General features: G+C 40.5%; 1 protein-coding gene across 10 annotated transcripts in view; it reads left to right on the plus strand.

The window, feature by feature from the left end:
• The window catches only part of kmt2ca (lysine (K)-specific methyltransferase 2Ca), a 491,834-nt gene that overhangs the window by 395,002 nt on the left and 70,029 nt on the right, over positions 1-26,803 (plus strand). For all 10 annotated transcript variants that reach the window (XM_063044443.1, XM_063044442.1, XM_063044440.1 and 7 more), the window contains 6 exons: positions 6,436-6,650; positions 13,174-13,247; positions 13,830-14,012; positions 18,096-20,144; positions 21,477-21,811; positions 22,208-24,048. In XM_063044443.1, the coding sequence (XP_062900513.1) occupies positions 6,436-6,650; positions 13,174-13,247; positions 13,830-14,012; positions 18,096-20,144; positions 21,477-21,811; positions 22,208-24,048 (4,697 nt within the window). The remainder of the gene's footprint in view (positions 1-6,435; positions 6,651-13,173; positions 13,248-13,829; positions 14,013-18,095; positions 20,145-21,476; positions 21,812-22,207; positions 24,049-26,803) is intronic.

Here is a 26,803-nt window from a genome sequence, read left to right on the forward strand (position 1 = left end):
ACCTCCAGCCTGATGTTCTTTGTTTCTCTTCCATGAAGGAAGATGATACATTAGTCATGTCATAGAGTCTGCATCAAAATATCAGTGTGCCTAGTCACATCAACCTGCACGGGGACCACAGCCCTCCATACCCCTCCCATCCATGTACCTATCCAAATCTCTCTTAAATGTTCAAATTGAACCCACATATACCACTTCTCCTGGTAGCTTATTCCACACTCTCACCACCCTCTGAGTGAAAAAGCTCCCCCTCATGTTTCCCTTAAATATTTCACCTTTCACCCCTAACCCATGACCTCTAATTCTAGTCTCACCTAAACTCAATGGAAAAAGCCTGCTTGCATTTACCCTATCTAGAGCCCTCATAACTTTGTATGCCTCAGTCAAATTTCCCTCATATGTCTACATTCTAGGGAATAAAGTCCTAACCTATTCAACCTTTCCCTATACCTCAGGTCCTGGCAACATCCTTTTAAGTTTTCTCTGCACTCTTTCAATCTTATTGACATGTTTCCTGTAGGAAGGTAACTAAAACTGCACAAAATACTCAAAATTAGGCCTCACCAACATTTTATACAACTTCAACATAACAGCCCAACACCTGTACTTTAATTTATGAAAGCCAATGTGCTAAAAGCTCTCTTTATGATCTTATTTACCTGTGACGCCATTTTCAAGGAATTATGGATCTGTATTCACAAATCCCTCTGTTCTATTGTCCTCCAGTGCTCTAGCATGCACTGTGCAAGTCCCTACCCTGTTTTGTCCTCCCAAAGTGCAACACCTCACACTTGTCTGCATTAAATTCCATTAGCCATTTTTCAGCTGGTCCAGATCTCGCTGCAAGCCATGATGGTCTTCCTCACTGTTCACTCCACCCCCAATCTTGGTGTCATTCACAAATCTGCTAATCCAGTTACCACATTATCACCCAGATCTTTCATATAGATGACAAACAGCAATGGATTCAGCTCCAATCCCTGCTGCACGCCACAAGTCTCTAGTCACAGAAGCAACAATCCACTACCAGCCTTTGGTTTCTTCTGTCTAATCGCTAATCCAATTTACTACTTAATCTTTAATGCCAAATGACTGAACCTTCTTGACCAACCTCCCACACGAGGTCTTGCCAAAGTCTATGTAGACAGCATCCACTGCCTTGCCTTCATTAACATTTCTGGTAACATCCCCAAAAACTATAAGATTGTATAGACATGACCTACCATACACAAAGCCATGTTGACTATCCCTAATCAGTCCCTATATCTATCCAAATACTCATATATCTAGTCCCTAAGAATATCTTCCAATAACTTACCCACTACTGATGTCAGGTTCACTGGACTATAATTTCCTTTACTTAGTCTTAGGGCCTTTCTTAAACAACAGAACAACATTAGCTGTCCTCCAATCTTACAGCATCTCACTCGTGGCTAAGGACATTTTAAATATCTCTGCTATGGCCCCTGCAATTTCAGCACTAGCCTCCCATAGAGTTTAAGGGACCTCCTTCTCAGGCCTGGGGACATCCACCCTAAGCAACACTCACAACACGCTAGAGGAACTCAGCAGGTCGGGCAGCATCCGTGGAAATGATCAGTCAATGTTTCGGGCCGGAACCCTTCGTCAGGACGGAAGAGGGAAGGGACAGAGGCCCTATAAAGAAGGTGGGGGGAGGTTGGGAAGGAGAAGGTTGGTAGGTGCCAGGTGAAAAACCAGTAAGGGCAAAGAAAAAGGGGTGGGGGAGGGGAAACAAGGAGGGGATAGGCAGGAAAGGTGAAGAAGGAATAGGGGAAAGCACAATGGGTAGTAGAAGGAGGCAGAACCATGAGGGAGGTGATAGGCAGCTGGGGAAGGGGGCAGAGTGAAATAGGGATAGGGGACTGGAGGGGGAAGGAAATACCGGAAGTTGGAGAATTCTATGTTCATACCAAGGGGCTGGAGACTACCTAGACGGTATATGAGATGTTGCTCCTCCAACCTGAGTTTAGCCTCATCATGGCAGTAGAGGAGGCCATGTATGGACATATCCAAATGGGAATGTGAAGCAGAGTTGAAGTGGGTGGCAACTGGGAGATCCTGTCTGTTGTGGTGGACGGAGCGGAAGTGCTCGACGAAGCGGTCCCCCAATCTGCGTTGGGTTTCACCGATGTAGAGGAGGCTGCACCGGGAGCACTGGATGCAGTAGATGACCCCAACAGACTCACAAGTGAAGTGTTGCCTCACCTGGAAGGACTGTTTGGGGCCCTGAATGGTGGCAAGAGAGGAGGTGTAGGGTGTTGCACTTACACTTACAGGGATAAGTGCCGGGTGGGAGATCCGTGGGGAGGGACCGATCCCTGCGGAAGGCGCAGGTGGGTGGAGAGGGAAAGATGTGCTTAATGGTGGGGTCCTGTTGAAGGTGGCGGAAGTTGCAGAGGATAATGTGCTGGATCCGGAGGCTGGTGGGGTGGTAGATGAGGACGAGGAATTCTGTCCCTGTTGTGGTGGCGGGAGGATGGGATGAGAGCCGAATTGCGGGAAGTGGAAGAGATGCGGGTGAGGGCATCATTGATGACGGCAGAAGTGAAACCACGATCCTTAAAGAAAGAGGACATTTGAGATGTCCTGGAATGGAAAGCCTCATCCTGGGAGCAGATGCGGCGGAGACGGAGGAACTGGGAATAGGGAATGGCATTTTTGCATGTTGCAGGGTGGGAAGAGGTATAGTTGAGGTAGTTATGAGAGTCAGTGGGCTTATAAAAGATGTTAGTGGACAGTCTGTCTCCTGAGATGGAGACCGAGAGATCGAGGAAAGGGGAGAGAAGTGGACCAATTGAATTTGCAGGCTGGGTGGAAGTTTGAAGTAAAGTCGATGAAATTGACGAGCTCAACATGGGTGCAGGAAGCAGCACCAATGTCGTTGTCAATGTAGCGAAGGAAAAGTTGGGGAGCAGTACCAGTATAGGTTTGGAGCATAGACTGTTCCACATAACCAACTAAGAAGAGGCAGGCATAGCTGGGGCCCATGCGAGTGCCCATAGCTACACCCGAATTTGCTTCAAGGCAGCAAAAATCTCTTCCTCTGTAATCTATATATGGTTCGTGACCCCACTGCTGCTTTGCTTCACTTCAATAAGACTGTGACAGTCTCCCGAGATGTAAAAAATCTAATTAAGATCTTCTCCCATCTCACTTGGCTTCTTGCATGCTATATATGACCACTCTGATTTCAAGAGGACCAATTTTGTCTCTTGCTGTCCTTTTTCTTTTAATATACCGTATCTGTAGAAGCCCTTGGGAATCTCCTTCACTTTGTCTGCTAGAACAACTCATGCCTTCTTTTGGTTCTCCTGAATTTCTTCTTAAACATTCCTTATATTCTTCAAGTACCTCATTTGCTCCTTCCTGCCTATACTTGCTATGCACCTTCTTTCTCTTAACTAGAATATCTGGGTACCTCTCGAAACCCAAGGTTCCCTCAACTTGTTATCCTTGCCTTTTATTCTGACAGGCAAATATAGACTCTGTACTCTAAAGTTTCACTTTCGAAAGCCCCCAATTTACCAAGTACCCCTTTCCAGAAAATGTCCTGTCCCAATCCACAATTGCCAGATCCATTCTGATACCATCAAAATTGGCTTTTCTCCAATCCAGAATCTCAACCCAAGGAACAGACCTATCCTTCTCCACAATTATCTTGAAATTAATGACATTCTGATCACCAGATGCAAAGTATTCCCCCACACTAACTTCTGTCACCTGCCCTATCTTCATTCCCTAATAAGAGATCTAGTATCGCACTCTCTCTAGTTGGGATTTCTATGTACTGATTTAGGAAACTTTCCTGACCATGTTTGACAAACTCTGTCCTATCCAGCCCTTTTGCAGTTTGGGAGCCCCAGTCAATATGTGGAAAGTTAAAAATCACCTACTATCACAACCTTGCATGTCTTGCAGCAGTCAGGGATCTCTCTACAAATTTGCTTCTCGAAATGCTGTGGACTTTTGGGTGGTCTATAATATAATCCCACTAACCTGGTCATCCCTTTCTCATTCCTTAGTCCTACCCAGTTAACTTCAGTAGACGAGTTCTCCAGTCTCTCCTGTCTGAGCATAGCTAAGTCTTTTACCCTGACTGGTAATGCTACCCCTCCCCCTTTCAATTGCTCCTACACTTTTCACATCTAAAACAACATAACCTTGGAGCATTGAGCTGCCAGTCCTGCCCTCTTGCAGCCATATTTCACAAATGGCTGCCCGGCATTCCCACTGTTTCTAACTGTGCAATAAAGAAAAAAGGAAGAAAAGTTATAGTTTAAAAATCTACCTACAGCCTTCACTCCTCACCAAAGCCTGAACTCCCCACGCTACCTCTGGCCCACTCCCAGAATGGACACTCTGCTTAAACCTGTCTTCTTATTGGCCCTTGCCAAGTGCCGAATGTGCACAATCCAATGTCTCCTTGGGAACCGTGGAGCACAGAATATACTAAGTCCCTCCAGTCAAAATCCAACATCTCTTTGTGAACTGTGGCGCACAGAATTTTTTAATTAAATAGCAGTTTTATAATTTGCCAATTTGGTCAGTTTTTTATTCTGCATCAATTTTATTTCTTGAATATAAATTCACAGTTGCTATGATGGGATTTGAGCTCTCCAATCAGTAATTGAAGTCTCCGGATATTAGTTTAGTAATTTAGTAATGATGTTCTTGTGCTATTATGATTATGCTTCCCTGAGGCTTCCTAACGATAATGTTAAAAATCATGCTTTCATTGTATAGTGCTAGATCCAAAGTTAAACTTTCCCTAGTTAGTTCCTTTTGAATATTGATTTCATAAGATATTCTCAATTCATTTCATCAACCTGCCCTTCATATGGTGAATACTGAGTATGTGTGTGGATATTCCAGTTTATAGAATCACTAATACTTACTGCCATATTTTAAAACACCTGTAATTTCTTGGCAATATTTCCTGCCTTCTCATTTAAGTACCTTTAGGAAGACATACTCTGATTCCACGAGTTACTCAACTGAACCCACACTGCACCTTGATTTTCCTATTCCATATCCCTTCCTTGTATCCTAACCCTTGTTATCGATAGCAAACCTTTCCATTCTGAAAATCTCTTCACATCCCAGAATATTTATTTATTGAGATACAGTGTGGAATGGACCTTTTCGGCCTTTCGAGCCGCGCTGCCCAGCAATCCCTTGATTTAACCCTAGCCTAATCATGGCACAATTTACAATGACCAATTAACCTACATCTTCGGATTGCGGAGCACCCAGAGGAAACCCTCGTGGAGAACATACAGACTCCTTAAAGGCAGTGGCGGGAATTGAACCCTTGGTTACCTGTACTGCAGGGCATGTGCTAACCACTACGCCATCTTGGCCACTCTGCATCCAAATCTTACGAATGACACAAATAAAGTCAATAGCGTCCGAAAACCTCAGGTTTCAAGAATGGCTTCTTCCTCATTGCCATTGGATTTTAGAATAAGCCTGACTACCTCAGAAGAAATTTTCTTGGGGGGTATGTATGGTTATAATAGGCTTGAACTAGAAATTCCTTTATCACTGTCAAATTCATCATTGTTGCATTTTCTCATGCCCATTTATCTTTTTTCTGTTCTTTCCTGACCTGCATGATTTTACCTAAATTTACTGTTCTGGGTAGTCTTCTAAAGTTACCCCTTCATGAACCTACCATGCAAAGAGAGTTTTCTTTTTTTTTCTCTCCCTCTCTCTCTCCCTCTCCCTCTCCTCCCCCCCCCCCATCCCAACCACCAACTTCATTTGTTTTATCCTCTGTCTGCCAACTTACTTATTCGATATGGCACTCGATGCCCTTTATCTAGTTTCAATAGTGCCCATCCCTTAGAACAGCCTTCCTTTTCCTAATGACTGCTGCTCTTTGCATCAAAACCCTTGCATTCAATACAATTCTTTCTGCAAGAAATTTGAAGTTCAAATTATTTTGCACCTATAATTTTGTGAGTACGATGTGGGTAAGAATTCAGAGATTATTACCTGTAATATACTATTTTAATTTGGATCTTGGTTCATCAAACCCTTAGAATACCTATGTTATTAAATAGAACTACTACAACAGCAAGGAATCCATTCAGCCCAACAAGCACATACCACCTCTCTGCAAGAGCAACCCTATTAGTCCCATTCTCTACTTCTTCCCCTCTAGCTCTTTTCATTTTGTTACTCCTGATTCTTTTTTAAGATGATTAATGTGGGATATAGAATATTGTTAAACAACATTCAGAAAGGTGATTATCAAAGAAGATGGCTTTAATATGTACTATTTCCTTGGAGATGACACGTAACAGGAATACATAATATAAAATGTTTTCTACTGAATATTTAGCATTTGCATCTATTAGGGTTATTTAAGTCATTCTTTAAACCCGTGTTTGAACTGGATCTATTTAATAGAGACAAGAGCCATACTTTTAGTCAAGTTGTTGGTGATGGACCCAGCCCATGGGTACCCTCTGCTCCTGCTGTGGAAGTGGAAGGAGACACGCTAAACTATACACAGCGGAGTACGCTGAAATGGGAGAAGGAAGAAGCCCTGGGAGAAATGGCAACAGTTGCCCCTGTTCTGTACACAAACACAAACTTCCCAAACCTGAAAGAAGATTTTCCAGGTAATGCCAACCAACAGATCGTATTTTGGAAATAGTGATTGAAAATCAATAAAGTGCAGAAGTTGGGAATCTGAAATAAAAACAAAAAATTCTCTAAATGCTCCACAGGAGGGACAGCATTTGTGGAAAGATAAATTGTCAATATTTTGGGTTGATAAATTGTTCTAACAAATAGTCTTCTACTTAAAATGGAAGTTCTGTTTCTCTTCCCACTGATGCAGACTGCTGTGTGTTTCTAGCATTTTCTGTTTTTGTTCCTGGAGCTATTGAATTCTCTTGAATGAAATACACTGATCAATTTTCAAAGATATAAAACTTGCCCTAACTATGTATATTTCAATGTATTTAAAATAATCATGGCTTAATTTGTTTTCACATTTTAGCTAAATAAATGCTTTTCAGTCAATTCTTAGTCTTGGCTTCAAATTTTTAAAATGTCATACAGCAATAGAGCATGGAAACAGGCCCTTCACCCCAACTCATCAATGCCAGCCAAGGCACCCTTCTCAGCTTGTCCCATTTGCCTGCCGTGACTCATATCTCTCTAACCCTTTCCTATCCGTGAACCTGTTCAAGCATTTTCTAAATGTCACCATACTTGCTTCAACCTCTTTGTCTCGCAAGTTGTCTTATATACTTGCCTCCCTCTATATGGAAAATGTTGTCCTCGAGTCTCTTTTAAATCCTTCCTCTTATTTTACATCTATACCCTCTTGTTTTTAATTAAACTTCCTTGGGAAAAGGGCCGCATGCGTTTGCCCCTCACCTAATGTTCAGCATGCATATTATATTCAAAGAAACTAATTATCAATTTATTTTCTATTAGATTAGTATAAAATTTAAATGATGTTGGAAAAATTGGACTTCATATTTTATAACTAACTGTTATTTTGAGGTGAACACCAAAAGCGATAATTATTGCTTTTGGTGTTCACCTCAAATGTAATTAGATATGTTTGTATCTTCAAGATAAAGCTGGTTTGTAAGAAAATTACCTCACCTGTTTGTTACAGACTTTGAATCTTGAAACTGCATATTTTTGGGGAAGAGGATGTACGACATGGTTTAGCCATGCTTTCATTCCTTGCATAATTCCTGTTGTAGTATTTACCTTGCCCAGCTCCACACAAACAGTTGCAGTTCTCACTGAAAGCAGAGGTGTCTACTAATGATGACTAGATCACAGCTATTGATTTTAAACCTCACTTCCAAGTCAGATTGACCTCTCCATGGGTATTTTCAAATGTACCTGTTCATCAGAGATATTTAAAAAACATCATTTGTAAAATTGGGAATTGTATTAACTTTAAAAATACACTTCAGAGCAAGTTGATGCATGACATGCTGTTTGACAGCATTTCTCTTTGGAATTGCTAGCTAAAGTGGAGTATAATCTATGCTGTTGATTCCACAGGATTGACTGCATATCATAACTGATAGTAAAATACCCTTTTTTTTAAGCATAGTAGACTAAAGATCCACATGCTTTTGACTTTCTTGAATGATTAATCACTGCTCGTTTTACACTGGAGATGTTCAAAGTTCAACATAAATCTATTATTGAAGTACATACATGTCACCATATACAACCCTGAGGTTCATTTTCTTGTGGGCATACTCAATAAATCCATAATAGAAAGGTAACCATAACACAATCAATGAAAGACCGCACCTATTTGGGCGTTCAACCAGTGCACAAGAGACACAAACTGTGGAAGTACAAAAAGAAAGAAATAATAATAAATAAATAAATATCAAGAACGTAAGAAGATGAAGAGTCTTTGAAAGTGTTTCCATAGATTGTGGGAATATTTCAATGATTGGGCAAATGATATTGAGTAAAGTTATCCCGTTTTGTTCAAAAGCTTGATTGTTGAGGGGTAGTAACTGTTCCTGAACCTGGTGATGTGAGTACTGAGGCTTCTGTACCTTCTTCCTGATGGCAGCAGCTAGAAGAGGGGATGTCCTGGATGGTGGGGTCCCTGATGACCGATGCTACTTTGTTGTGACAATGCTTTGTTGAATTTTTTGGAAGTACAAAGCAAAAATAAAATACACATTTATAAAAATACTTTACAATTATTATGATAGCTATAGTACATGAAATATTAACAATACAAATTACACTTGCAAAATAATTTACATTTTTAGGCATTCACTCTTGCTGTGGTAGTACTAATTAGTGTACCTGGTGAACTGAATCTTCAAAGGCACTCTTTTAAACTTGCAACAAAAAAATGCCTTAAAATTCAGAGAAATCTGGATGTTCTCAAAGTTTGCGGGCAAGTCCAATAGGTCGCATGTTGGCCTTTACTTCAGAGGGTTAGAGTTTAATCAGGAGATTTTGTTGCAGTTTTGTTACAGGGTGTTGGTGAGACCATATCCAAAATACTGTGCTTAATTCTGATCCTTTTACCTTTTTTTTAAAAAAAGTAGCAGTAGAACTGGTCCAAAGAGGATTTACCAGGTTACTTCCTGGGACGAGTCTTATCAAGTGAGACTAGACAGCTTTGGTCTGTGTTCCTTTGAGTTGAAAAGAATGAGAGATAACATTATTTAAGCATGGAAGATCCTTAGGGTATTGATGGAAGTTGGTGAGATGTTTTTATCAGTGGGAGAATTGCAAACAAAGGGTCATAGGTGCTGGTCATTTAAAGCGTAAGGGCCAGTCATTTAAAACAAATATGTGTGGTAATTTCTTCTCTCGGGAGGTATTGAATCTCCAGAATTCCTTTAACATAATGTTATTTAAAGTGAAGAGAGATAAAGAACGTCAAGAGCAAAGAATTGAGAGCTATGGGGAACTGGCACTGAAGATGTGTTCAGGCCAACATAAATGAGCCATGATCATATTGAATAGCAGAGCAGGATTTAAGGGGTTTAGTGGTCTATTCCTTTTTTCTTGCATTCTTTCATTCTTGTTGTGGAAATGTGAGGGTGAAAATCAGAATGAATAATTCCACAAAAGACCCACAGTCAAGTTCCTGGATAACATCCAGATAGTAAATTTAGGTCCAGTTTCTCTCTCATTCAAATGACAATGATTCTTCTAGCAACAAATCAGTGAAGATGTACAGATATTTAGATGAGCAGTTAATACACCATTCATAATGCAGAGTTTGCAATCATCAACCTTGTGCAAACTTTCTTCAGAGTAGACTCAAGTGTTTGCCTGCGTGTTTATTGCCTGTATAGAGGAGATTTCAAAATTTCTATTTTTACTAATCCCATAACTATTTGCCTAATCAGCAAAACTAATCTACCAGTCATATCTTTGTTCCTTAAAAATGTATTTGCAAACCTTTTCAGGTATAACTTTTTCACTGAACTTTTTTTGATTTGGGGAGGTAGGAGGTGATGTCTTGGAAAATAAGTATTTGAAAGGATTAGAATTCTTTGGATCTCACTTGTTCCAATATCAGCCATAACATCTACCTGATCCTCTCTCTCCTTAAAGAACTTATGACCATGAATTGAGAATTGTGCCCATTCTGGACAGATGTCACAGTCCACATTCTCTATTAAGCCTCCCAATCAGTTTTCCTAATTTGACATGGTGTTATCAATGGTAATCCCCCAGATCAGCACTTTAAGATAGATATGGCAATTTCTTTGCGATGTTTTGCACTTCAGCAAATCTTGGGCTATTTTCCCACTGCGTATTTTCTAAGACATGCAGCCATCAAACTGTTTATGTTGCCATCGCAGCACCCACCAGTCAGTCCCATTTAGCCATGATGACATGAACATTGGTGGATTTGGATGGTGAGAGAGTTTGTCTAAGGCTGTAGTGCTATTTATATTAGATGGAAAGTTGGACAGATCAATGGCACGTGAAATTAAATCCTGACAAGTGCAGCGAAGTCTCACGGTGTAGAGCTTGAGTCTCAATGTAGACAAGACCAAAGAGATGATTGTGGACTTTAGAAAGATGCAGGCTGACCACTCGTCACTGCACACACACAGCTCCTCCATGGAGAGAGTTAGAAACACCAAGTTTCTGGGAGTGCACATATGGATAATCTTACCCTGTCCCTCAACACCACCCCTTTGGTCGAGGAAGTGCAACAGTGTCTCTACTTCCTAAGGTGATTGGGGTGAGTGAGCCCATTCTGACGTATTTTTACAGGAGTACCATTGAATGTGTCCTGACCAGCTACATCACCATCTGGTCTTTACCAAATGGTGATGCAACTGGTCAGAACACTTTCAATTGCAAGGCATCTGACCACAAGTGCCTACAAAGGATTGCAAGATCTTCTGACAGGATCATCGCAGTCTATCTTCCAACCATTAGAGATATTTATCAGGAGTGCTGCATACACAGGACCCTAAGCATTGTCAATGACTCCTGCCATCCATCCATCAATCTCTTTGACCCTCTACCATCATGCACGAGGTACCGTAGCATCAAGACAAGAACTGTTAAAATGGGAAACAGCTTCTTCCCCCAGGCCATAAGACTATTGAACTCCCAGCCACCACTCAGGTCTCATCGTGCATAAAGCACCAGTAGCCTTATATAGGTTACTTTTAAACTTCTATATGTACCTTATTATTAGTTAATTCACTACTGGTAATATTACTATATGTGTTATATGTATAAGTTATATGCACTTAGTCCGGAGGAACGTTGTTTAGTTTGGTACTATGCATGCGTATGGTTGGATGACTATAAACTGAACTTGAACTTCATGTTCAGTAAATGATAGGATATTAAGGAATGTTGATTAACAGAGCGGCCTTGTGATTCAAGTCCATAGTTCTCTGCAAGTGTCATCATGTAGATTGGTGAAGAACATGGGCATGCTTGCCTTCTTATGTCAGGATATAGAATATAAAAGTTGGAATGTTGTGTTGCAAGTTTACAAACTGCTTAGAGTCTGCACTTTATAATATTGTGTGCAGTTCTGCACACCACACTGCAGGTACAATGTGGTTGTGCTGGAGAGAATGCAGAGGAGATTCACTGGGATACTGCATGGATTGGAGAAATTTAGTTAAGGAGAGTAGTTGGATAGGCTGGGTTAGTTTTCCCTAGAGCAAAGGATGCTGACCTGACTGAGCTATATAAAATTATTCGGTCAATAGGCAGCATCTTTTCCCCGTGCTAGGGTGTCAAGAACAAGAGGACATCGACTGAAGATAAGAGGAAAGAGTTTGAAAGGAAATTTGGTGGTAGAGTTTCTATTACACCAAGATACATTGATGTCTGGAACTTGGATCAGAGAAGGTGGTGGAATTAGTTATAATTACAATGCTTAAGAAACGTTTATGCAGCCACTTTAAAAACACATTTAAAAGGGTGTAAGAATCTAATATGAGCAAATGGGATTGAAGAACCACAACTAACACTCTCTATCCTTTTTTTTTCTGGTCCTAGATATGCCACAGCCTAAGTAGTATCAGCAGAGAAAAGCAATGTTTCTTGGCATTCATGCAGTCCTATCAAGTTTATGACACAAACAGAGGCCATTTGGCTCATGTCCATGCAGATCAAAAAGGAGGTTGCCAGCTGTATCCCACCCTCTAACACTTGATTCATACCTCTGTAGGTCACAGCTCATCAAATAGGCATCCAAGTGCAGCTTAAATATTTTTCAGGGTTTATGCCTCTACCACCCTTTCAGGGGTCGAGGTGTGGGGTGAAGTTCCAGACAACACCACACTCTGAGTATATTTTTTCATCTTCCCTTTGATCCTTCCATCAGTTACTTTAAATCTCTGTCCAATAGTATTTCACCCTTCAGAGGGTCCTTTCTATTATTCTGTGTCAGCATCATCATCTTATGTGCCTCCTTTACTCTACAGAAAACGACTCTAGCTAACCCACTTTTTTACCCCTTTTGGCTGCAATTTTCCGGTCCTAAGCAAGATCTTCATAAATATCCTCTTCTCCCTCTCTTGTTCATCAGAAGTTTAGAGTTGTCATTGATCCGAAGCATTAATACTGCTTCTCTCTCTACAGACGCTGTTTAACCTGCTGAGTGTTTCTAGTATTTTTTTATTTCAGATGTCCAGAGTCTGCGGGGTTTTACGATTCATTTCCTGCATTTTATACGTACTTAGTGTGAAAATCCTTATTGTTAAATAACAGAAAGCTTGCTTTTATTATTGCCTCTGACTTAGCCAGCCTTGAAATACATTTCTCAATTTTGTATGTCAGCTCCAGGTGCTGAAAAAATGTAGCAGTCAATTTGCTGATTGTTTTTGCATTGTATTATGTCTTAAGTTCATTCTGGTAAGCACCATAATGTATCAAATGAGACTGCGGAATTGAACTTATGCTGGTGACCCAAGGTAAGATTTAGCAGATGCTGAATCTCCAACTGTCAGGCTAAGTGAGATTTAAATATCCATCTTGTTCAAAGTTATGACATCTAGTTTAAACTATTTCAGTAACTCAAAAGCTTTAATAGATTTTGTAAAAATTATCTATTCTGTGCAAACTCATATTTCAATGACTAACATTGCTTCCTAAGTATTTGCAACTCCTAATTTGGACAATATCTTTTTGTTTCAGATTGGTCTACCAGAGTTAAACAAATTGCTAAATTGTGGAGAAAGGCAAGCTCTCAAGAGAGAGGCCCTTATGTGGTAGGCATTATTTATTGGGCATGACTTCATATCCTGAAAATTATGATTATATGAAAAACACCCACTGTTTTGTTTAACTTCACTGTTTGATTATGATAAGAATTTCAGTCAGTGTATTAGATTAGTGTATTAGATTTACCTTTTTCAAAAAGCGATGATGTGATGTTGAAAGAAATGAATCATTTTACATTTTTTTACTGCGTTATTCAATTGTAACTGAAAGCAAAACACTACCAGCCATCCTTTTTTGACCCCAAACATTTCAATTCTATGATTTGGAACTTTAGAAAGATAGCATTTCATTTTTTATTTGATAATTCCAATCGATCTTTAATTATGTATTCTCTGCATTTAAAAAAACTCCATTTAATAGTAGCCCTCTGCTTAAATATTAAAATGTGTTTTACAAATTGTATGCCTTGCCTGGTTGCAGAAGTAAAACTGGCTTCTGGTCTTTGGAGGGTTGAATTTTTTTCCACAAGAGTTCTGGGTTTTTTTTGCCAAATGACCTGTCTTCTCAAAATTGCATTCTCAAATAATTTTAATTTGTAAATTGAAAGTTAATTGTTACACATTTTGCAGCAAAAGGCAAGAGACAATCGGGCAGCACTGCGTATAAACAAGGTTCAAATGACCAGCGAATCTTTGCGAAGACAGCAACAGGAGTGCATTGACTCTGTATCTCGCCCTGACATTGACTTGCCATTTAAGGATCAAATGAAGCAAAAGGAATCAGAGCATGAGCAGGAATGGAAGCTTAGACAGGTAATTGTGTACTTAGGAATCCCCAGTGATTATTTATCAAGCTCACTTTCATAGATCATCTTAACCATCCATAAACTATGACTAAATTGTGCACAGAATTTTAATGCATGTGGTGAACATTTTATTTTAAAGAACAATATTAACCTAGCATGTATGACTTGGGGTGATAGTAATTAATTAGAAAATTAATTCAAGTTAAATTCCAGAGATTTGTTCTCATATTAAGATTCATTCACTCTTAGAAATGAAACACCTAATGTTACGACATCTTGCAGTTAGCCATGAAGTATCATTGAGAACAGCCATGGAATTCCATAACACAAACTGTTCTGCGTTAATATCAACTAAACAACTATTTATTTCTAATTTGTCATAAAATTGGATGCATAAACATTTTCTATTTTATTAGAAAGAAAATAAATTCTTTCGTGACCGAGAAGTAATGTTACAGCTATATAGGACGCTAGTCAGACCCCACTTGGATTACTGTGTTCAATTCTGGTCACCTCACTACAGGAAGGATGTGGAAGCTATAGAAAAGGTGCAGAGGAGATTTACAAGGCTGTTGCCTGGATTGGGGAGCATGCCTTATGAAAATAAGTTGAGTCAACTTGTCGTTTTCTCCTTGGAGCAATGGAGGATGAGAGGTGACCTGATAGGGGTGTATAAGATGATGAGAGGCATTGATCGTGTGGATAGTCAGAGGCTTTTTCCCAGGGCTGAAATGGCTAACTCAAGAGGGCACAGTTTTAAGGTGCTTGGAAGTAGGTACAGAGGAGATGTCGGGGTAAGTTTTTTACACAGAGAGTGATGAGAACTAGAATGGGCTGCTGGCAACGGTGGTGGAGGCAGATATGAGAGGGTCTTTTAAGAGACTCCCGGATAGGTACATGGAGCTTAGAAAAACAGAGGGCTATGGGTAACCTCAGGTAATTTCTAAATAAGTACATGTTTGGCACAGCATTGTGGGCAGAAGGGCCTGTATTGTGCTGTAGGTTTTCTATGTTTCATGTTCAATTACTCACCTGACCCTAAATAAAGGCATAGCTAATGTTTTTACAGAAGAGGGTAGATAAGTATCTTTGTGAGGAAAGAGGTATTCTGCCTGCAAAAATCAGAAATTCTGTGTTCAACACTAAGCTTTATACATATTAGCTTGGGGAGAACACACACACAATGCTGGAGGAATTCAGCAGGTCCAGCAGCATCTCTAGAATTTCAGATGCAATAGAACAGCATAGGGATAAATGGCGTGGATGGTTGGGCAATAAATTTGCATTGTAGGAACTCTATTTGTCAGCCTGCTGATAAAGCAATGTAGGAATCCATCAATTAAAATGAATGGCAATTCAATATATAATTGCAGCAATGTTTATTTGCAAAGCACCTTTCCCATCAAGAAACGTCCCCAAGTGCTTTATAGTACCCATGATAAAGAAAATGTATTTTGATCTAAAAGAGAGGAACTACTACTACTACGTCGACTCATGCCTAGGGGGCTGGCGTCGGGCACGAGGTCGGACTCTCCACTTCTCCCTCTCCCTCATCAGTGTGTTCAGTTCATCTACATTAGCCGCGCCGCTGCCTTCTAGGAGCGTGTTGACCATAGTCTTGGGAGGGCGCCCAGGGTTCATCCTCCCATGCTTGGGCTCCCATACGATGACTAGGCTGGCAGGTAGCTCGGGGTGGTGTAGACAGTGCCCCGCTAGAGCATCGGTTGGTTGTTATAGAGCTCGACGTTCGTCATGTGCTGTTGCCAACTCATGTCAAGAGCCATCCAGAGCATTCATGTATAGCAACCATCTAGAGACTTTCGCATAGTCTTGGTGAGTGTCCACGTCTCGCATCCGTACGTGAGGATGGATCCTCTTTTTAAGCCCTCTGGTCAGGTTCGACTTCCAGATTTCCTTAAGAGAGGAAGGGATACCTGAAGTTCTGATAAATCAGGTTTTAAAGAGGTTTCACATTTTAAGAGTTGGTGCTAGAGAACTGGAAGCGTCAAGGCAGTTGGAGTGTAGGAAGAAGTAAGAGGCATTGGAGTGACTTATTCGTAATATAAAATATTAAATTAAAGCCCTTGAAAGGTTGGCCTCCAATGAAGATGGGAAAGATAGTGGGTTTGTAGAATGGATCAGTCCAATAGATAAAGTTAAATCTGAAACAAATGGGCTTTGGTCTGCTAATTCATGGCTCTGGCTTTGATTCTGTGTTTAATTCTAACCTTTGCACTGTGTGTAGAGATTGTATGTTCTCCCTGTGACTTGGTGGGTTCCCTTTTTCCTCCCACATGTCTCCTACAAGGTGCTGGTTAGATGAATCACCCCTGATGTAGCTAATTGACTAGCGTGCTTGGGGGGTGTAAAGTACAACACTTTACAGTACCAGTGGTCACTGATCGAATTTCAGTTCCCAACACTGTCTGCAAGCAGTTTGTATGTTCTCCCCATGACCATGTGGGTTTCTTCCGGATGCTGTGGTTTCCTCCCACAATCCAAAGATGGTTGGCTTAGTATGTTTATTGGCCACATGGGTGTAATTGGGTGGCACAGGCTCGTTGGGCCGGAAGGGCCTGTTAAGGTGCTGTATCGCTAAATAAAAATAAAAACAAAATAAAAAGTTGGCTGAAGCCTATTGGGGGTTGGAGTTGTTAGGGTAATGCAAAAGGAAATTTGAAAAAAATGTGGGATTAGTGTAGATAGGCACTTGATGGTTGTTCAGGACATATTAGACCAAAGCACTTGTTCATGTGCTGCATGGCTCTATATTTTGACCATTGGAACAATATGTTGGTAGAAACCCCCTTTAGATAATATTTCTTTGCTACTTGTAATATAATAATATTTCCTACCACTAGATAATATTTATTTTTATCCTTGTATTTTTAAAATATCAAAAAATAACACATTGCACGTTTCCAGCTGGAAAACTTGGATATCATTATTAATAAAAGCATACTTGGATAGATTGTTTTGCATATTTTTGCTGCCAGTGACATTTTAATAGGCTTCCTTAAAGAGCAATTTGTGAAAATTCTTTCACCATCTGAACCATGCAGGTATTTGCCAACTTATTCTTGCTGGCAAAAAAAAAGCTGAGAAGTTATTTGAAATCCAGTATAATTGTTTTTCTACTCTGTCTCTGATAGCTTTGAAAGATGGCCATGGATTTGTTATAGACTTTAAACAAAAAGTGAAGCACTTGTGCGTGTACTTAAATAGTAATTACTGATTGGGTATTAGGTTTTTAAAATGAATGATTTGTTTTGGTATAAAAGGTCATAGGAAAATTTTGTAATAAAATATGAAAATGAAGTTATAAAAAGCTGCATGAATTAGAAATAATTCAACAAATATATGCAATATGTGGGATTTCTAGCCTTTAGCTTTTGATGCTTCAACATTAAGTTTTCTAGACATTGTAGTGTTTTTCATAGGGTCAATCAACAGAGAAATAGGTCCTTTGTGTACTATGTCCATCTGGATAGTTTTGCCCATTTTACACTAATCCTATATGCATTGTCTCTTTCCTTCCCTGCATCCTATACAATGATTTCTATCTGATTCCACCACCACCTCCAGCAGTATGTCCAGATATCAGCTGTTCACTGTGTAAAAATAACATCTCCTTAGGATTTGCTTTAAAACTCCTTTCTCTTAAATCTGTGCCATCTTGCTTTTGATACTTTTACCATAGGAAAAAGATTCACCAACCCCTGCGGCATTCCACCCTTGCTGTTCCTAACATCCTTTGTTCCTGCGAGATTTACAAACTCACTCTCCGCTCCACCTTGATGAGTACAGTACTGTGAAAAATTCCTGGGCACCCTAGCTATATATGTGTACCTAAGACTTTTGCACAGTGCTGTGTACTTCTACCAGATCTCCACTCAACCTCATTTGCTTCAGGAAAAACAAGCCCAGACTGTACACAATCCTTATAACTAAAGTTCCTCAATCCAGACAACATCATTTTGCATCCTGTTCAGAGTTAAGAAATATGGAAAGATGCAATTTTAAAGTTTGTGTTACAATTCCACCTTAATCATGCATTGTTCAATTTATATTTCACATTGTACCAAAACAGCAAATGCGCCAGAAGAGTAAGCAGCAAGCCAAGATTGAAGCTACACAGAAACTGGAACAGGTGAAACATGAACAGCAGCAACAACAGCAACAATTTGGCTCTCAGCAATCAACTGGTGGGGATGACTCCAACAGTCCTAAAGTAGGTGAACAGGACAATGGGCACTTGTCTCCTCTCCAACAGTTGCCCAAAGAAGGATTTACAAGACCTCAGGTGCCTGGCACTTCTGCAACCATGTCATCAGATGATGTCTTCTTAAGGCCTCAGGCTCCTCCTCCCACCCCAACCAGGACCCCTTTGCAGGATCCATTCACGCAACCTCAGACATCACAGCCACAATCAGCACAAATGTTTTCTTCAACTGCAAATGGATCCAGGCCTTCATCCCCTTGGGACCCATATGCAAAAATGGTTGGAACACCAAGACCACCACCAGTTGCTCGGAGAAATTCGGCGTCTTCTTTAGATTCTTGTGCTGTTCCCCAAAGTGGTTCCAGGCCATCCCCGGCTACTGAACAGATCGAGAAAAGTAGATCTTCATTAGCAAATGAATCCTTCGGTTCTCCAGCTTCAGCCACCAATGATCCTTATGCAAAAGCACCTGATACTCCTCGACCTGTCATGACCACATCAACAGATCATTTTTCAAAGCCATTAGGATTACCAAGACCACAAGTGAACCCTGATTCCTTAGGAAATGTACCAATTGCAACTGATCCATTTGCGAAACCTGCTCTCAGGCCTGATGTGTTTCCAAGAATGCAGATGCCAAATAACCGAATGGCAACTCATGATCCTTATGCACGATCTCAGCTGGCATCAAGTCCTGCAGGTAAAGAAAGTGGAAGTGGTCACTTGTTTAAGACACCAATGTTACCACTTCAGTCACCACAAGATCCTTATGCATCAGTGCCTCAAACTCCAAGACGTATACCTGTAGATCCATATGAGAAAACAGCTTTAACCCCTAGACCTTTAGATAACTTTCCACAAAACCCAGTGCAGCCTCAGTCCCAGGCGGTGGATCCATATGCACAGCAGCCGCATACACCTCGCCCTGAGCCATATCCACACAGTCAGAGAATTCCTCGGCAAACCCAGGGTGATATATTCGTTCAGCCAGGATCACGGTCGAGATGTTCTCCTCAGGAACCTTACACACAGCCTGCTGGAACTCCTCGCCCTGCTGCTGATCCTTATGCACAGCCTCCTGGAACACCTCATCCTGCGGCAGATCCTTATGCACAGCCTCCTGGAACCCCTCGGCCTGCAACTGATCCTTATGCACAGCCACCTTTAACCCCCAGGCCGGCTCCAGTTGATCCATACACACAGCAACCACATACTCCAAGACCACCTACACAGCAAGCAGATTCATACGCCCAGCCACCTGGAACTCCGAGACCCGGAGCCGGAGATCGTTTTGTACAATCACCAATTGGTCAGCGGTATTCTGATCCGTATGTGCAACCTCCTGCAACCCCAAGACCCATTGTTACTGATGCCTTTTCACAACCTCCACAGTCTCCAAGACCCATTAACACAGAGTCTTGTGACCGGCAAGCAATGACCAGACCAAGTTTGTTGGCAAATCAGGATCTATTCTTGCAACCACAAAATAATAGAGCTCCAAATGTGCAGGATACATTTGTACGACCTGCTGATCCACGTGGTCGAACTCCTCAGAATTCCAGACAAGCTGGAATGTCTGATGATCCTTTTCCACCCCATCCAGCATCACTGAGGCCAACTGGAGATACATTTGGACATATGGTGCATGACCCATATGATCAACCACCAAGAACCCCAAGATCTCAAGCCAATGAGACGTTTGTGCAGGGAAGAATTGAACATGATGTTGGTAACCAACAAGGAGCTCCATCGGATAGCCTAAATTTCAGCAGTTCCACAGAGTCGCCCATAAATTCACAGGTGCAGCAGTTTCATAGTGTGCCTCCAACACAAGATCAAGTCCAATCAGTGCTGGCATCTGAAACTCAAAATAACACAAGCACAGGTCATGTGGACACTGAAGAGAAACAAAGACAGGTAAAAAGGATGCCTCATATTGATTTAGTTTGAGTTGGTGATTAATTATGTAGTGATGATGCTTTAATAAAATTGAAGGACAAATACTTCAGTTCGTGTGGAGAATACAGGTGAAATGGAAGAAAACCAAAGTAAGTTTGTTTTCCATCGGTCCCTGTTTTAGGAACCTGGGTTAGTGTACAGTATAAAATCACTAGGAAAGGCCATCCCCCTGATTTAGCACTTGGTTTTGTAAGAATTTTTTAAAACAGAAACATAACTGGGGAAAATGCCATTTAAAACATAAGATTATTAATTATATGGCAGGCACAGCACAATGCTTTACAAGAAGGCTACCTATGTTCAATTCCCGCCACTGCCAGTAAAGACTTTCTTTGTACGTTCTCCCCATGACTGTGTGGGTTTCCTCTAGGTGCTCTGGTTTCCTCTGACAGTCCAAAGATGTACCAAGTTGAAAGCTTAATTGATCACTGTAAATTGTACTGTAGTTAGGCTCAGATTAAATCCGGGATTGCTGGGCAGCAAGCTTGAAGGCCTATTCTGTGCTGTATCTCAATAAACAAAGAAACAAAATGAACAAGTAAATAAAAAGAATGATTGCATTGCAGCCACAGTGAATCCATGTAATCTGGAAACATTTCCAAATGATGCATTTATAGTTAGACCAATAGCATATGCCAGTGCTTTCTGAAGTACAACCATGATTTGAAAATGTGGTTACGTTTCTAATGACAATTACTTGTCCACCTTTGGTGGCAGTGCAGTTGTTGAAGCTATTTTTAACAACCTTTATGAATTCAATAAAGATGCAATATAACTATTTGTGAAGATACAGGAAAGCAGTTTTGCCAAATGTGTAGAACTTTATTCTTGAAAGTGTTATGTGGAATCCTGTATTTTGTAGCCAGAAAGATTAATAGAATATTAATGCAGCACTTAGTGCGAAAAAAAACCCTGCAACATGCTTCACGAAAACAAAATTTCTCATGCCATAATGCCTCATCTATTCCCGTTGGTTCAATAATCCTAGAAACCATAAGGCTTTAGAAATCTTTTGGTATATGTCTGTCTAGGTCTTATTGCTATGTTGCCTTAAAACTCCTATTAAGAAATTTAATTCTAATTTGATATTTGAAAAACATTTGACTTTAAAATTCAGTTCCCAACATGATGGTGAATTTATTCCTTGTATATCTTTGCTTGAGCTGTTTTACATAATTTATAATAATTTTGTGGTCATTAACCACAAGTTATATATTTGTTCTTTGTCAAAGAAGAATTAAAGCATTGTGTTTAGTGGTTGTGAGTAAGGACCATTATAATTTGTTACAGAGACTCAGATTACGGGAATTGATTCTCCGACAGCAACAGCAGAAGAACGCAGTTCGACAGGAAAAGGGCCTGCAAGAACAAGCAATGACATCTGCAGCAGCACCACTTAGGCACTGGCCACAGGAAGATCAAAAGAGTCCCAGTGAATTATTTGGAAGGCCACCTCCACCATACCCTGGCATTGTGAGAATTCCACTTGCAGCTCAAGCAGGTCAAAGATTCTCAGACCCTTTTACAACTGAACCAAGGCGACGTCTCTTAACTGATGGTCAATTTAACAGACCTCAGTTTTCTGGAGATGCCACTAGGATGGTCATGAGACCCCATGGTCCAAGGTACTTTTCCCTCTAACAAGTTTTATATCAATTAATTTTCTTTTTATCTAGAAGCTTAGGTACATTATGAGTTAATTTGATTGCATATCAGTTAGTTCCCATAAAACAACTGTTACATTAATATGGAATTTTGAAGATCAACTTGATCTGAATCATTTCAGAAATTACTGTTGACGTATGGGATTCCATAATCTAGAGCTTGCTGCAGTTGGATCAATGTCATTACATATAATTGCAGAAATGTACTGTATTTTGGTGTTATTCCTACAATATTGCTATCTTAGTAGTTATCAACATTTGTCTCGAGGTATTTGTCTTAAGTAAATACACAGAAACAGACTTATGCATTCGCTGAGTGAAATGTTATTTTATATCAAATCTCTTCCTTTGTTCTAGGTATTCTTTTCCAGGAAATGGACAGAGACCATTTGCAAGTCAGGAACACTTTCTTGGGCAGCATCATATGCATGGTCCAGGTCTTCGACAACAGCTAAGGAGATCGTTGTCTGTGGACTTTACCAGGTCTTTAAACAATCCACAGGTGAACAATGGAGTAATTATTCCACAACACTTTCCTCCTCAGGGAATGCAAATGCAGCAGCACAATATCTTGGGTCAACCATTCATTGAACTTCGACACAGAGTGCCAGAGAGTGGGCCACGGCTTCCTTTCCCATCAGCTAGTGGCTTAGATCCAACCATCCAGTCACAAAGACCTGGAGAGGTTATGCCTGGACAGGGTGCCTTCCCATCAAGTCAAGGACCAAAATCATTAGACTCCATGTCAAACCAGCAAAATATACGTAATCAAATGGAAAATTGTAATAACATGGATCAGCTTAATCAACATCAACAGCAGCCAATGCATATAAACCATCCAGTGGTACCCCTTTCACGTTCCTTAAGCAATCCTCCTCCTAGTCAGGCCTTTTCATCAGCTGTCTCATTATCCACCAGTTCATCTGCACATGGAGAGGGTATGGTGGAGAAACTTGATGCTGATGATCCTTCAGTGAAAGATCTTGATGTTAAGGACCTTGATGGAGTGAGAGATCTAGAAGTTAAAGACTTGGATGATGAAGACTTGGAAAATTTAAATTTGGATCCAGTAGATGGGAAAGGTGATCCTGATTTAGATAATTTAGACAATATAGAAACAAATGACCCGCATTTGGATGATCTATTAAAATCAGGGGAGTTTGACCTCATTGCTTACACAGATCCTGAGCTTGATCTGGGTGACAAGAAGGATATGTTTAATGAAGAACTGGAGCTGAATGATCCAATAGATGTTAAACTAGATGAGCATAAGCGTAAAGAAGAAGCAAAAGGTGATGAAGAAGCCAAAGCAGGAGATCAGCCTGGTAGTTTCCCTGCAAAAGAAGAAGCCGCATTGCCATCTGAAGGATCCACTGCTAGTAGTCCTAATGAATCAAAGAGTTCCCTAAAATCAGAAACTGTTACCGGTGATGGAAATCATGATGTTCCTTACAGCACAAGTACAGCTGAGTCTGAGGCAAAAGATACAATAACAGATAGTGCTCCAGCTTCTGACTCTTGTATTGGTGGTGAACTGGAAATCACAAAGGAAGAAGAAAAAGTTGATGGTAATCAAGAATTAATGGGAGCTAACTCCAGTTTCAGTGACTCTCAGTCTTCTACCCCAACTTCCATCTCGCTAGGAAGCAATTCACGTCATATGAACCATTCTATTCCAGTCCTTTCAAATTTGTTACCTGAGAAGCCAGCTAATTCTGGATTTGCATCTTTGAGCTCACCTTCCAAAGTTGTGCCATCACCCCAGCCACATCCAGAAGCAGGTGTCCCACAGTCTCCGAAGACGGCAGTTTCTCCAGGGCAGATGACTGAGAACCCAATAAATACAAACTTGCAAATGGGGCAAAGGTTAAAACGTAGTTTTTCACAAGGACCTTCTGGAAATCAGACCTTTTTTCAAGTTCAACCACCCAACCAGAATTATCCAACAGGGCAAACTCCGAGTCAAAATGTGGCACTAACCAATCAGCCAGGACCTAGTAATCAGGCAAACACACAGCAACTTATGCTTCCTCAGACAGTGGGCTCTCAGGGTCAACGTGAGAGGCCCCTTCTTTTGGAAGAGCAACCCCTTCTTTTACAGGACCTCTTGGAGCAAGAAAGGCAGGAACAGCAACAGCAGCGACAAATGCAGGCGATGATACGACATCGATCTACTGATTCCTTCTTTCCTAACGTTGGTGAGTTAAAGCAAAAAATATTGTTCTATTTTTGTCGTAATCCAAATTGGAAAGTAATAGGTATGTTTAACAATTTTGCATTGATCCTTCAATATTGAGTATATACGCAATGATCTGATCATTCTTGTTTGGCTGCTGGGGAAAGTCTAAAGGAGGCTTTTATGTACAGAATGGTAAACTCTATGATTTTAAACTCTTGAGCCTTCTGTTCTAGATGGAGAATAAACTCTCTGTTCACTCAATCGACACATTTTTAATTCAGCAAATCTAGAATCACTCTTGTAAATCTCCTTTGTAATTTTAACTGACCTGGAGCTTTAACCCAATTATTTACCCATGCAATTAAATTATTCTAGTTGAGAACAGAAGGTAGCATTTATCTGAGGTTCTATGTTAAGATTTGTAATTTACATTTGCAGAGCAGGAAGGATTTAAAACCAGAACAAATATAAGAGACTTAAATGTTTTGCGTGATTCACGCAGTGAATTACACTAGATTAGCTGAGGAAAACTAAATGAGCTGAATGGAATAGTCTGTTTGGAAACTGAATACATTGGCATATCCTTGAACCTGAAAATATTGGGGTTGATGTTATCTGTGAGGACTTTTATTTGTATATTGGTAAAGTCTTTTATTTGAGATGAGGGGCTCGGCTTCAACATTACTTACCTTCAGAGGCCACAGTATTAGGTACAACTATACACCTGCTTGTTAATGGAAATATCTGATCAGCCAATCACGCAGCAGCAACTCCATACATAAAAGGATGCAGATATTTTCAAGAGGTTCAATTGTTGTTCAGACCAAATATCAGAAGGTGAAGAAAGCTGATCAAAGTGCTTTTGGCTGTGGAATGATTGATGGTGCCAGACAGGATGGTTTGAGTATCTCAGAAACTGCTGATCTCCTGGGATTTTCATGTACAACAGTCTCCAGAGTTTATAGAGAATGGTGCAAGAAACAAAAAAAAAAATCCAGTGAGCAGCAGTTCTACAGGCAAAAATGCCTTGTTAGTGAGAGAGGAGAATAGCCAGTCTAGTTCAAGCTGACAGGAAGGTGACAGTAACACAAATAACATGTTACGACAGTGCTGTGCAGAAGAGCATCTCTGAATGCACAACAAATCAAATCTTGAAGTGTATAGATTATAGCAGCAGACTACAAACATAGAGACACAAAATAATCTGCAGATGCTGGGGTCAAAGCAACACTCACAACACGCTGGAGGAACTCAGCAGGTCGGGCAGCATCAGTGGAAAAGATCGATCAATGTTTCGGGCCGGAACATGTCCTGATGAAGGGTTCCGGCCCGAAATGTCAATCGATCTTTTCCACTGATGCTGCCCGACCTGCTGAGTTCCTACAAACATAAAGAAATACATTCAGGCGTCACTTGGCTTCTGAGTGTACATGTGCCTTAATATTCTGCTTCTTCATCTACCTCCATCTTTTGTTCATCTATTATTATTTACGCTACGTTCATCAAATAATATGAGAAGCTTCTTTTAAAAATAAGTGTTTCTGGGAAAAATGAGGAAGGTGCAGGACTGAAGAAATACTCAAAATGGTAAAATAGTACAACCGTGGCTGACAAGGGAAGGCAGAGCTATTGTAAAAGCAAAAGAAAGGGCATACAACAAAGCAAAAATTAGTGGGAAGATAGAGGTTTGGGAATTTTTAAAAAACATACAGAGAGTAACTAAAAGAATCATTAGAAGGAAAAAGATGAAATATGAAAGCAAGTTAGCAAATAATATCGAAGTGGATAGTAAAAGTTTTTTCAAGTATGTTAAAAATAAAAGAGAAAGGAGAGTGGATATGGGACTGCTAGAAAATGAGACAGGAGAAATAATAACGGGGAACAAGGAGATGGCTGCTGAACTAAATGAGTATTTTGCGTCAGTCTTCAGTGTGAAAGACACAAGCAGTGTGCCTGATATTGTAGTGTGTGAAGGAAGAGAAGTGGGTGCAGTTACTGTTATAAGAGAGAAGGTGCTCAAAAAGCTGAAAGGCCTAAAGGTACATAAGTCACCCGGACCAGAGGAACTGCACCCTTGGGTTCTGAAAGAGGTAGCATTACAGATTGTGGAGGCATTAGAAATGATCTTTCAAAAATCATTGGACTCTGGCATGGTGCCAGAGGACTGGAAAATTGCAAATATTACTCCATTCTTTAAGAAAGGAGGAAGGCAATAGAAAAGAAATTATAGACCAGTTAGCCTGACCTCAGTGGTTGGGAAGATATTAAGAGTCAATTGTTAAAGATGAGGTGATGGAGTACTTGGTGACACAGGACAAGATAGTACAAAGTCAGCGTGGTTTCCTTCAGGAAAAACCTGCCTGCCTGATGAACCTGTTGGAATTCTTCGAGATTACAAGTAAGATAGATAAAGGGGATGCTGTGGATGTTGTATATTTGGACTTTCAGAAGGCCTTTGACAAGGTGCCACACTTGAGGCTGCTTACCAAGTTCGGAGCCCATGGTATTACAGGGAAGTCACCAACATGGTTAGAGTATTGGCTGATTGGTAGGAGGTAGCAAGTGGGAATAAAAGGATCCTTTTCTGGTTGGCTGCCACTGACCAGTGGTGTTCCGCAGAGGTTGGTGTTGGGACCACTTCTTTTTATGCTGTATATCAATGATTTTGATGATGGAAACTTGTTGCCAAGTTTGCAGATAATAGAAAGATTGGTGGAGGGGCAAGTAGTGTGGAGGAAACAGGTAGGATGCAGAAGGACTTAAACAGATTAAGA

The sequence above is a fragment of the Mobula hypostoma genome, chromosome 3 (genome assembly GCF_963921235.1).
Source record: "Mobula hypostoma chromosome 3, sMobHyp1.1, whole genome shotgun sequence".
Lineage (NCBI taxonomy): Eukaryota > Metazoa > Chordata > Chondrichthyes > Myliobatiformes > Myliobatidae > Mobula > Mobula hypostoma.